The sequence below is a fragment of the Nycticebus coucang genome, chromosome 20 (assembly GCF_027406575.1).
Source record: "Nycticebus coucang isolate mNycCou1 chromosome 20, mNycCou1.pri, whole genome shotgun sequence".
Taxonomy (NCBI): Eukaryota; Metazoa; Chordata; class Mammalia; order Primates; family Lorisidae; genus Nycticebus; species Nycticebus coucang.
The window spans coordinates 31,997,836-32,011,034 of NC_069799.1; the positions used below are offsets into that span (position 1 = coordinate 31,997,836).

General features: G+C 42.1%; 1 protein-coding gene across 1 annotated transcript in view; it reads left to right on the top strand.

Moving 5' to 3' along the window:
- LOC128572352 (zinc finger protein 724-like) overlaps positions 1 to 13,199 on the top strand; it is a 62,665-nt gene that overhangs the window by 25,962 nt on the left and 23,504 nt on the right. Inside the window, exons 4-5 of the mRNA XM_053572208.1 lie at positions 5,703 to 5,829; positions 7,374 to 7,469. Of these exons, the coding sequence (XP_053428183.1) occupies positions 5,703 to 5,829; positions 7,374 to 7,469 (223 nt within the window). The remainder of the gene's footprint in view (positions 1 to 5,702; positions 5,830 to 7,373; positions 7,470 to 13,199) is intronic.

A 13,199-nucleotide genomic window follows, 5' to 3' on the forward strand; every position in this document is an offset into this window, starting at 1 on the left:
ATGTATTTGGTATGAGAAGTGTTGTCGAAGAAAAACATGGTAGAGTCCTGGGCTAGAGGGAGATTCTAACTGTCCCAGAAAGGAAGGATGTGTTCTCCTGCACATATGCTGTCATAGCACAAACTGTGCAGTGATTCCACATCACCTCCTGGGTTGAGAGGGGACTGAGGTTTTGGAGGGCAGAAGCTCTGAGGTCAGATTTCTTCTCCACATTCTGCTGCCACCATGTGATGATAACACTGGACAGTGATGTAGTCACAGCCCATCCAGGCAATGCTCCACCATCTGGAATCCAGCTCACAGCTCCTTTACTCTTAGAGTGTCCCAGCAAAAACCCACACCAGTGCCCAGAGAACTCCTGGTTTTTCCCCACCCCAAGATCCTGTATGTGTAGCAATAACCCGGCCCTTCATTACCCAGGCTTTTGTTTTACCCAGTGATAATCTCACCTGTCTCCATGGAACAGAAATAAGCGTGAGCATATCCCAGCCTGGACTGGTATGTCTAGCACTGGCACTCCAAAACAAGTGAGTGAAGGAAAGATACATATAAATCAGTGGAAGTTTATTAAGACAAGGTTTGTAGACATTCCTGGAAAAAAAACCCCACAAATCACAAATGTATCTTTGATTGTTCAGAAGGGGCATTTGGGAACTTTGGTACTTAAACATGACAAGGCATACGTAAGGAAAAGGAACTAGAGCCATGGGGACTGAGGTAAAATGGTTACCTTCTTTAGAAGCTTAGGAAATCTACATTTTGCATAGGATTATGTGAATGTCTGAACAAAAAAAGAGAGTGAAGGAACAATCAATTAAGTAGCTGTCCCTGGGTATGTAGAAGAAGAATTGATCTTGTCATTCTTCTATACCTGGGAAGATAAAGTTGTGGTAAACATTATTAGTATGTAATGAAGCAGATTTTAGTTTTAGGAGCTAGACTTAGCCTGCAGACACAGAGGTACATATTTGTGTTTTTGCTTAGGGGACCCCAGCAAGGAATGGCTTTGTGAATAATCTTTGATGATAGCGCTTTTAGAATCCTGAGAATTTTTATCTTTCCAGGAGGATGATATTGTTAGTAACAACTATTCATTTGGAAGTGAGTCTTGAATGACTCAGCCTCTGGGTTTCACCTTTGCTTTTGCTTAAGGAGTTGTTCCTTAGGTTCTTAGTTTCTTTTACAGCCTCACCCAGTATTTCCACAAGCTCACCTGTCTTCTGATTATTTTCTTCCCCATAAACCTGCTTTTGGGTACACAGTGTGGCTTAGGTTACTTCTCTGGTAACTTAACTCTTGCCTCCTGGAATTATGCCGTGAGTTCAAGAAAGTGGCCCTACACCTATTTTTTGCAAAATAGAAATACCAGACTGAATATTCCATGTTGAATATGAAGAAAAAGATTTTGCTCTCTTCCTTTTGCTTAAAGATTTTAATTTAAAATATTTTGTGTATACTCTTGTTTCTCTTTAGATCGCATAAATCTTTCCCCTTTTAGAATATTTTGTGTGTAAATGCTTTCTCTGACTCTTTGAAATATTTGTAAATAATTTTACCAGAAAAATAGACTTTTGTCTTTTTTAAAATTCTGGACTATGTTTCTCTAAGACCCAGGTGTTATGATTTTGAATTATAAATAGTTGAAAAGATAGCAACCTTTGCCAAATTTTCCGATGTGGTGTAGGACCTGCATTTAAAAGGCACCTGGCTCCAAATCTTCCATCATGGAGATATAAACTTCCTTTCTTCTTCTGAATATCATCAACTAGCCAACACAAATGTGCTTTCCAATTACAGGGTGAATTTAGGGTGAACTATATATGAGAAATGGTGCTGTCAGGGCTTAGCACCCATAGCTCAGTAAGTAGGGCTACAGTGAGGCTGGCAGGTTTGAGCCTGGCCGGGGCCTGCTAAACAACAGTGACAACAGCAACAACAACAACAAAATAGCTGTGCTTTCTGCCAGGCACCTGTAGTCCCAGCTACTTGGGAGGCTGAGGCAAGAGAATCAATCGCTTAAGCCCAAGAGTTTGAGGTTGCTGTGAGCTGTGACACCACGGCACTCTACCGAGGACAACATAGTGAGACTCTGGCTCACAAAAAAAAAAAAAAAAAAAGTTTGCAATGAATATTTTCTAAAGGTCCATTTAGCTTCCTTTTCCCATAGTCCCTGTGTATGGTGACTGTAGGGATGACTTTGAGGACAACTTGTGGATTTCTACACAAATATCTTTGTAGGGGCACAATCAGCCGTTTTATTTCTGTCTTGCAGTTATCCTTATATCTTTAGATCTAAAAGTGACCCAGAGATTGTGGGGCCCCAAAACTCAACTTGAATCACAGAAGTACATTGAGTACACCTGAGAATTTCTACTTTCTCATTTTTCTTTTTCTCTAATTCCCATGAATGTGCAGAGGGCACATAACCATGTTTCCAAGAAGTTCCAAATTCTGAATCCAGGTTTTGCCTTAGACACTGCTGCCTTCTGTAGCCTCTACAAACTGTGAGGGGCCAGGAGACAATGCCAAGTTTAAAGATTGTGATTTTTGGTCTTCCTTGAACCAAAGGTATTTTTGTGGTTAAAAAGTGTTGAACAGAAGGGACTCTGTGCTGTTTGCTTTCTCCAGCTGAGTGCTTCTATAGTCTAGGAGGAGTAACACCAACTTCAAGTAATACATGAAATTGTTAAGCCATTTCGTAGACCCACTTAAAACCTGTGAAATCAGCACTGCCCACAGCTCAGTGAGTCTGGCGCTGGCCACATACACCAAGGCTGGTGGGTTTCAGGCCAGCCTGGGCCAGCTAAACAACAATGACAATTGCAACAACAACAAAGAAAAATAGCCTGGAGATGTCGTGGGTGCCTGTAGTCCCAGCTACTTGAGAGGCTGAGGCAAGAGAATTTCATAAGCCCAAGAGTTTGAGGTTGCTGTGAGCTGTGACGCTACAGCACTCTACTGAGGGCAACATAGTTGAGACTCTGTCTCAAAAAACAAACAAAACAATAGCAACATGAGGAGATGTCAGACTAATGAGTTGCAAGGACTACCTTGTGTTCCTTAGCTGAGCAAAAGGTGATGAAAGGGGAAAGGAGCTTGGGAGAACTGTGTGTAGGGACTTTCTATGTGTATGTCACCCTGTCTTGTTGCAGTGGTTTTTTGCCATCTGGCAGTCTGGCTGACTGACATCAGCTACACCACGACAGAAATGGCTAACTGCTCAGCATCTTCCTTCATGGAGAGTTCTGCAATCTTAGTTCTATAGTTAATGGCCCAAAAAGAAAAATGGCAAAGTAGAGATCCTCAGGTGTACTCAATGTACAGAAATTCATAAGCAAGGACATACATAGCCATTATAATAAAAAAAATGGTTACTGGCTTCAAGACAGAGTAACTTGTGGTCTTGCAGGATCACATACTTAGAGTGGCCAAGAATACCCAATGGCTTGTGTGCATATTAAAGCCTGGGAGGCAGTGCTTAGCTAAGTGGTACTCTGCTCAGTCTTCCTGTTAGGGTTCCTCGGCCAGGTTGATGAAGTCCCGTCTACAGTGATTCTGCCTTCCCAAAGATTGTAATAGTCTCTGTTGTGTAATCTGTGTGGTTTTAATTAAGTGTCTCCATGTGATGCTTAGGTGAGGCTCGTGTCAAGCATGAGGGCTTCCAGATACATTTATTTATTTATTCATTCATTTCTTTCTTTATTTTTTGAGACAGAGTCTTACTATGTCACCTTCCTAGAGTGTCGTGGCATCATAGCTCACAGCAACCTCAAACTCTGGGCTTAAGTGATTCTCTTGCCTAGCCTCCCAAGTAGTTGGGACTTCAGATACCCACCACAATGTCTGGCTATTTTTTTTTGTTGCAGTTGTCATTGTTGTTTAGCAGGCCCCGCCGGGTTCGATCCTGCACCCTTGGTGTATATGGCCGGCACCATAACATGGCTACGGGTGCCAAGCCATCCAGATGTATTTATGAAAATTGAGTTTAGTCTTTTTTCCAGAAGGAGGTCACAGGGCCTGCTCATCTTGGGTTTAATATGGATAAGACAGCATAACCCATATTCCCATTGCCATAGTAGAAATTGCTGGTAGGGTAGGGAACCCAAGGTCAAGAAATAAGAAATCCACACTTTGCACTATATTCAGAACCTCCTTGTTCCTGACTGTCTCCATTGATAAAAAACAGGAGAGGGTCGATTTTTCTGTACTTCATCATCCTTCTTCCTGTGGATATTGTGGTAGCAGGCGAAGGCGTCAAACTGATGTTTTTAAAGGCATACTGTACAGGTGCAGGTGTAATGTATCCAGATAACTCACCTGAGAAGGAAATGAAAAAGAGGAAAAGAGAAAGAAATGATTGCTTCTCAGGAAAATGTGTCCCAGGTCCAAGGCTGTGCCCACTTCTTCTCCTGCAGTCATGTATTTAGAACTTACAAATCTTTGCTTCTCTACTTGTGATGTTCTTGCCTAATGAGTTTGTTTCAAATGCTCTTTTGCCCTATTCTTACAATACTCAAGAGGCTCTGAAAACTTCTCCTCCCTTACCTATATAGCATAGTTTTATTTCCATTCTCTCCATCCAGGCTTCTCATGTCCCCTGAAATATTTTAACTGTAAATTTATGTTCTACCACAAGAAAAAGAAAAATATAATAGACACACATACACACACACACACATATAATGTATTATAATACTGAAAATGTTTTCCTTGTGCCTATTTAAAATGTGGATACCTATGATTGCCATTGTGGATAAATCTGCATTAGATTTTAGCAAAGAAGGAGAATACGTGCTGTTTAGGTTTCATGTGGAAGCTCCATCAGTTCTATGTAGAATAAGGTGAAGTACATGGGGATAGGAGTAGTGGTTTACACCTGTAATCCTAGCACTCTGGGAGGCCACGGCAGGTGGATTGCCTGAGATCAGGAGTTCGAGTCCAGTCTGAGCAACAGCAAGACCCATCTATAATCAGGTGTTGTCGCAGGTGCCTGTAGTCCCAGCTACTGGGGAGGCCGAGGCAAGAGAATCTCTTGATCCCAAGAATGTGAGGTTATTGTGAGGTATGACAACATGGCACTCTACATAGGGTGACAAAGTGAGACTGTCTCAAGAAAAAGGAAGCAAAGATGAAGTGCATGCACTTTTACAGAAGATGGGATTAACTACCTAGAATAGTTGTTCAGTGGTTAGGGCACCGGCCACATGCCCTGTAGCTGGTGGGTTGCAACCCAGTCTGAGCCTGCTAAACAAACAACAACAAAAATAGGTGGGCATTGTGGGGGGCATCTGTCGTCTCAGCTACAAGGGAGGCTGAGTCAAGAGAATGTCTTGAGTCCAAGAATGTGAGGTTGTTGTGAGCTGTGACGCCATGGTACTCTATCAAGGGTAACATAGTGAGATTCTGTCTCAAAAAAGAAAAAAAGAAATATGCACAGCTTATAGTGTATGATGTAAGTAAGGCACAGAAATGCACATGCCTATATTGGTGGCTTTATTTTTGCACTGTAACCTAAAAAAAGCACAGTGTCTACACTGGGGTTGTGGATGTTATCCCATCCTCTTTCCTCAGCGTTAGCACATGAGGGAATCTCTCTCTGCTGTACTTATTACATAGTATCATTCAGTCATGTAAGTCCAAAAATTTCTCACCCTCTCATGTATGTAAAAATGAAATTAAATCTTTTTCATTTTCTTTTTAAGGAACTGTTGACATTCAGAGATGTGTCTGTAGAATTCTCTATGGACGAGTGGGCCTGCCTGGACCCTGCTCAGCAGAATTTGTATCGGGATGTCATGTTGGAGAACTACAGACACCTGGTCTTCCTTGGTGAGGATAACTTACATACACAGTTCCTACTGTGCACTAAGCATTTCATATTGCTTCTTTGTAGATGAGTTTTGTGGAATTTCTTCTTTGACTTGTTGTACTCATGTGCCACCTGGAAGAAAAACTGGGACCCCACTTCAGATATAAATCAGATGGTGATTTATTAGACCTACGCAGGGGACCATGGTGATTTATTACACCAGTGCAGGCAGGTCGCTGCCCTAAAGGGCATATGGCACCGTAGAGAAACACAGGCTGTCTTTTATACCATTTTTGTGCTGTGCTGGCAGGCAAGTTGGCGAGCATAGAAGCAGAACGTGGCTGGTTTGCTCAGTGGCGGGGTTACAGAGTTGGTTCAGGGGGGCTACAGCGTGGCAGTTGGCACCGGGACAAACTTAGCTTGGGAAACTAAGCTTGAGTAAGCTTTCACCATTGTTTTACCTGTGGCTAGGAGTTTTTTGGGAACTCAGGGAACTTCCTTGTTCTGAAACCTGCTCTCAGAATTAACCCAAGGGGGGGTTTGAGACGTGCGGGGACTCAGGCTGAGACAGTTAGGGGCCTTTAAGGGTCCTTTTGCTGAGTATTACAGACTATTAGTTTCAGATTGTTGTTTCTAAGGAAAAATTAAGTTCTTGGTATAGAAATGAAAAGACTTCAGATGTTTATCTTGGCACTAATCTTAGCCTTTCTTGAGCTGATATATGTCCTTCACTGCAGTGATGGTAACTTCAAAAATTTAGAGGCTTAGAATTGTTGCCCATACCTTTAAGTCTAGTTTCTAGCACCACCTTCCATTTCAGTAGTACTGGGTAGTGGAGCATTTTATATGATTTTTTTTTTTTTTTTTTTGAGACAAAGTCTCACCATATCGCCCTCAGCAGAGTGTCATGGTGTCACAGCTCACAGCAACCTCAAACTCTTGGGCTTAAGTGATCCTCTTACCTACGCCTCCCAAGTAGCTAGGACTACAGGCGCCTGCCACAATGCCTGGCTGGTTTTTTGTTGCAGTTGTCACATTGTTGTTTTAGCTGGCTTGGGCCAGGTTTGAACCTGGTGTATGTGGCTGGCACCCTACCCACTGAGCTACAGGCATCCCCCTTTCAATGCTTTCTAAATATTCTAAAGTTTCTGTTAGAAACCTCTATTTTTTTTTTTTTTTTTCAGACAGAGTCTCACTATGTCACCCTGAATAGAATGCTGGTGCGATCCTGCTCAGAGCAACATAAAACTCTTGGGCTTAAGCAATTCTCTTGCCTCAGCCTCTAGAGTAGCTGGGACTACTGGCTTCCCCGCCCCCCATTCCCAGCTATTTTTCTGTTGCAGTTGCCATTGTTATTTAGCAGGGCCAGGGCGGGTTCAAACCCACCTGCCTCAGTGTATGTGGCTGGTGCCCTCCCCACTGAGTTACAGGTGCTGCCAAAACCTCTACTTTTAGATCGTTCTTTTAGGATCTCTAAAATGTTGTGTCCTCTTCTTTAGGAAGGTACTAGATTGGTAATTGGAGAAGCCTAACAAGAGTCATGTCATTTTTTCTAATAAAACAGGGCTTGCTGTCTCTAAGCCAGACCTCATCACCTATCTGGAGCAAAGCAAAGAACCCTGGAAGGTGAAGACACACCAGACAGTAGTCAAGCACCCAGGTAGGTTGGAGTGAATGGAGCAGATAACACTGGTGAAACATCCAAAGTTCAATAAGAAAAGCAAACAATACGATGTGATTAAGGAGTCTCAGCTTCATTGGAAATGATTTCTGAGAAGCCTGGGTTTATTTCTCTTGTTTTTACCTAAGGGCACCTCTGTTCTGCTTTTCATTTTTTATGTTTATTTTCTCATTGAGACAAAGTCTCACTGTGTTGCCTTCAGACTCATGTGCCATGGCATCAGCCTAGCACAGAGCAATGTTAACCATTGTGGTTCAAGTGATTTTTCGATCTCTGCCTCACAAGTAGATGAGAATACAGGTTTCTCCACAATGCCTGACTAATGTTTTTACTGGTTTTTTTAGTAGAATCAGAGTCTCTTGTTCAGGCTTGTTTCAAACTCCCAAACTCAACACCTTGGCTTGTCAGAGTGCTAGGTTTACATGCTAGCCACAATGCCTGGCCCTATTCTCCTTTTTAAATTTTTTAATTTATGTTTTTTCTTTTTGACAGAGTTTCACTTTCTCACCCTGGGTAGACTGACATTGTGTCTTAGCTCGTAGCAACCTCGAACTCATGGGCTCAAGCAATCCTCTTGCCTCAGCCTCCCAAGTAGCTAGGACTACTGATTCCTGCCACAATGATCGACTATTTTTTTTTTTTAAAGAGACCTAGTTTCCTCTTGCTCAGATTAGACTGCTACTGGTGAGCTCAAGCAGTCCACCTGCCTTGCCCTTCCAGAGTGCTAGGATTACAGGTGTCTGACCTTTTCTTTTTAATTTTATATATTTTTTGGAGATAGAGGCTCACTTTGTCACCCTCAGTAGTGTGCTGTGGTGTCACAGCTCACAGCAACCTCAAACTCTTGGGTTCAAGTGATTCTTTTGCCTCAGCCTCCAAAGTAGCTGGGACTACAGGCACCCACGACAATGTCCGGCTATTTTTTGTTGTTGTTGTAGTTGTCACTGTTGTTTGGCAGGCCCAGGCTGGGTGTAAACCCACCAGCCCCTGGTGTATGTGGCCAACGTCCTAAGCACTGAGCAATGGATACCAAGCCTCTTTTTAATTTTTAGAAGGGGTTTAGTTTTTAGTCATATTGTCTCTAGTTTATAGTGAGAACAAAGAACTTTATGGCTTACACAAGACTGCGAAATCTGACTGGTCTTTGGTTGCATTTGAGGACCTAAAAGATTTGTGTATTTTTAAGGATCTCTGAAATTTTTTTTTTTTTTTAGTTTTCTTGTATCTAGGAGTGTTGGCTCACTTCTACAGTCCTAGCACTTTTGGAGGATGAGGTGCGACGATCATTTGAGTGCAGGAATCTAAGACAAGTGTGAACAAGAGTGGAATCCTTTCACTACTGAAAAAAGCTAATAATGACTAAGCATTGTGGTGGTTGCCTGTAGTTGCAGCTACTTGGGGTGCTGAGTCAAGAGGATTACTTGAACCTAGGAATTAAGTTTGGTGTGAGTTAGGTTGATGGTGATGGCACTTTGGCCTTGGCAATAGAATGAAACTGTGCCTCAAAACAATTTTTTGTCTTCAACTTTCTATTCAAAATGTGAGAGTGAGCAGTTGACATTAATATTTGGTTCAGGAATCTCAGGACACCTCAAATAGATGGCATATGTCTTCTGCTTTGTGGTTTTTGATTCAATGAATGTTTCAAATAAGATACTGTAGTAAGTATAGTCAGCAAATTTTATCAGAACACTTAAGAATCTCCCCCGAGGGTGGCGCCTGTGGCTCAGTCGGTAAGGCGCCAGCCCCATATACCGAGGGTGGAGGGTTCAAACCCGGCCCCCGCTGAACTGCAACCAAAAAATAGCCGGGCATTGTGGTGGGCGCCTGTAGTCCCAGCTACTCAGGAGGCTGAGGCAAGAGAATTGCTGAAGCCCAGGAGTTGGAGGTTGCTGTGAGCTGTGTGATGCCACGGCACTCTACCGAGGGCTATAAAGTGAGACTCTGTCTCTACAAAAAAAAAAAGAATCTCCCCCAATATAAGAAAATCTCAATTTAACTTCAACATTTTGTTTTTATATGAGCTGTGATAAATAGTTTCATTTCTATATGCTCTAATTTCTCATTTTTATTATAGTTAAAGGTATCTACTTTGTACATTTATTACGTATACTATGTTGTTGCGGAGTTACAGTATTCCTGAGCATATATTAAACTCTCTCTTGTTAGGAAAGCACTCTGATAAACATTTTTGAGACAGTGTCTCTCTCTATTACCCTGGAGTTGAGTTGAGTGGCATTGTAGATCACAGCACCCTCAAACTCTTGGGTACAAATGATCCTCTCTTTTCAGCCTTCCCAGTAGGTGGGACTATAGGCACCTGGTAGTGCCTGGGTAGTGTTCCTATTTTTTGTAGAGAAGGGGTCTTATTCTTTCTCAGGCTGCTTGAGCTCAGGTGAGCCACCATGCCTATCATAAATAACTCTTATTTTATAATTTTCTCTTGCTTAGGATATGCTTATCAGGACTGTATTATTCATACACACACACACACACACACAGAGAAGAACTTTTATAAGTTGACCACTCAGCTTATAAAAATCTTGTCAACACACGTAGGTGGTTAGCATAAGGACCTTGGCCTAGTGTACTGATATGTACACGTGGTCTGTGTACATTAGGTCAACATGAACAGGTGGTCAATATGGAGGTTCTAGTGTGTGTATATACGTATACATACACACAAATAGATAGGTAAACATATATACAGACACACAAAAGTGCCAGGGTCTACAGGCCTGTCTCCATGGTGATGAGTGTGCATCTCCCTCCGGGTCTCTGGATGGGTAGGAGTCCTCCCAGATCATGGCTGGGAGAAGTTGGCGATGCCCTCATAATCACTTCAGAATTCTCAGTGGGACAAATGTATTTTTAGTGTTCATTCTGAGTATGATGCAATATTTCATTGTGATTTTGGTTTGCATTTCTTCAAGAATTAGTAATTTTGACCACCCATTCAAATGCTTTTTGGCCATTTATATATGTTCTTTGAAAAATGTCAGTTCAGTCCTCAAATTTTTTTTTTTTGAGGCAGAATCTCGTTTTGTTACCCTCAGTAGAGCTCCTTGGCATCATAACTCACAGCAACCTCAAATTTCTGGGCTCAAGCAATTCTCTTGCTGCAGCTTCCTGAGTAACTGGGGCTATAGGCACCCACCATAGCGTCCTGCTCATCCAGCTATTTTTACAGACCGGGTCTGGCTCTTGTTCATGCTGCTCTGGAACCTGTGAGTTCAGGCAGTTCACCCGCATCACCCTCTCACAGTGCTGGGATTACAGGCATTAGTCAACATGCCTGACCTTCCTTTGTCAATTTTTAAATTAAGGTATTCATTATTTGCTGTTGTGTTTTAGGAGTTGTTTATATACATATTTTACTTATATAGTTGTATTCAGAGTATTATCTCCTATTACACATCTGATTTACAAATATTTTCACTTATTTCTAAGGTGAGCTTTTGACTCTAGTGAATTTTTTCTTTGATATGTGGAAATGCTAGAATTTGATGAAATCTCACTGTTCTGTATTTTGGTTTTTGTTCCTTTTTGAGAAAGAGTCTCACTATGTCACCTCAGTAGAATGCTGGTGTGTTATAGCTCAGAGCAACATAAAACTCTTGGGCTTAAGTGATTCTCTTGCCTTAGCCTCCCAAGTAGCTGGGACTACAGGCGCCTGCCCCAATGCCCAGCTGTTTTTTTGTGTAGTTGTTATTGTTGTTTGGCAGGCCCAGGCCAGATTTGAACGTGCCAGCCAGTGTATGTGGCTGGCGCTCTAGCCACTGAGATACAGGCACCAAGACTGTTCTGTTTTTTGTTGCTTATGCATTGTCATATCAAAAAAAATTGTTCCAAGATGAATGTCATGATCTAGTTTCCTGTTTGTCCCTCTAACGGTTTTAGTAGTTGTATTTCTTGTTATACATATTTAATCTATTTAAAAATTTTTTATAAGTAATGCAAGATACGAGTTGAAGTCTCTTTTGTTATATGCAGTTTTCCACCTTCTCTTCTCTTCTGTTTCTTTTTTGAGGCAAATTCTCACTTTGTCAGCCTTAGTCAAGTGCCCTTGCTCACAGCAACGTCATACTCTTGGGCGAGTCAATTGCCTCAGCCTCCCAAGTATCTGGCAATACAGGCACCCAGCAGGACCTCTGGCTATTTTTAGTGATGGGATCTCGCTCTAGCTCGGGCTGGTCTGGAACCTGTGAGCTGAGGCAGTCTTCCTCCCTCAGCCTCCCAAAGTGCTAGGATTACAGGCGTGAGCCACCGTACTTGCCCTCACATTGTTCCTTGAAGAAACTCTTCTCCATTGTGTGTTCATGACCACCTATGAAAGATACATGAGAATTTATCTGTGGTCACCCTATCATTTTCCATCATGTACTTACCTATCTTTGTGCCCGTACCACATTGGTTTTATTTTTGTAACTCTGCAATATATTTTAAAATTCTGACATATGTTGTGTTTCTTTTTATATTTGTTTAATAATTACATGACTGTCTATTTATTTTTGCTTTTCTTGAGACAGAGTCTCACTTGGTTGACCTCCTTAGTGTGCTCTGGCTCACAGCAACCTCAGACTGTTGGGGTCAAGTGATTCTCTTGCCTCAGCCTCCCAAGTAGCTGGCACTACAGACGCCCACCACAAAGCCCAGCTATTTTTTAGAGAGGAGATCGCACTCTTGCTCAGGCTCATCTCAAACTCTCCTGAGCTCAAGCAAGCCACTGGCTTCATCCTCGAAGAGTAGTAGGATTATAGCCTTGAGCCACTGTGGTCAGCCATATTTTGCTACTTTTGACTAGAGAGTTCTGTCATGTTTGTTATGTCTAAGTAACACACAGTGTTCAAGTTGTCTTTTTTTCTTATTAATCTTTTTCTTCTTTTTTTTTCTTTTGGAGACAGAGTCTCACTTTATTGCCCTCAGTAGAGTGCCATGGCATCACGGATCACAGCAACCTCTAGCTCTTGGGCTTAGGTGATTCTCTTTTTTGAGACCGAGCCTCAAGCTGTCTCGCTGGGTAGAGTGCCGTGGTGTCACATCTCACAGCAACCTCCAACTCCTGGGCTTAAGCAATTCTCTTGCCTCAGCCTCCCAAGTAGCTGGGACTACAGGCACCTGCCACAAGGCCTGGTTATTTTTTGGTTGCAGTCGTCATTGTTGTTTGGCAGACCTGGGCTGGATTCGAGCCCATCAGCTCTGGTGTATATGGCTGGCACCTTAGCCATTTGAGCTATAGGCGTGGAGCTATTAGGTGATTCTCTTGCCTCAGCCTCCCCAATAGATGGGACAACAGGCACCTGCCACAACACCCAGCTATTTTTTTGTTGCTGTTTGGCAGGGACTGGGTTCCAACACACCACCCTCAGTCTATGCGGCCTGTACCTTGCTAACTGAGCCACAGGAGCCTATTAATCTTTTTCTAATCTTTTGATTGATTACTGAAGATGGTATCTTAGGTAAGGGTATATGGCACACCTCCTGAGTGTGGAACACAACTACAAGCGCAATTTTACCTAACAGATGCAAACATTGTAACCTAATTGTTTGTACCCTCTTATTAATCTGAAATTTCAAAAAAGGGAAAAAAAGTGGGGTATTAAATTATACCATGTTGCTGTTTATTCTTTTACTTCTGTCATGATTTATTTCATATATTTGGAAGTAATGATGTTATATATATGTTTTAGTTTATTGCATCAAATTGTA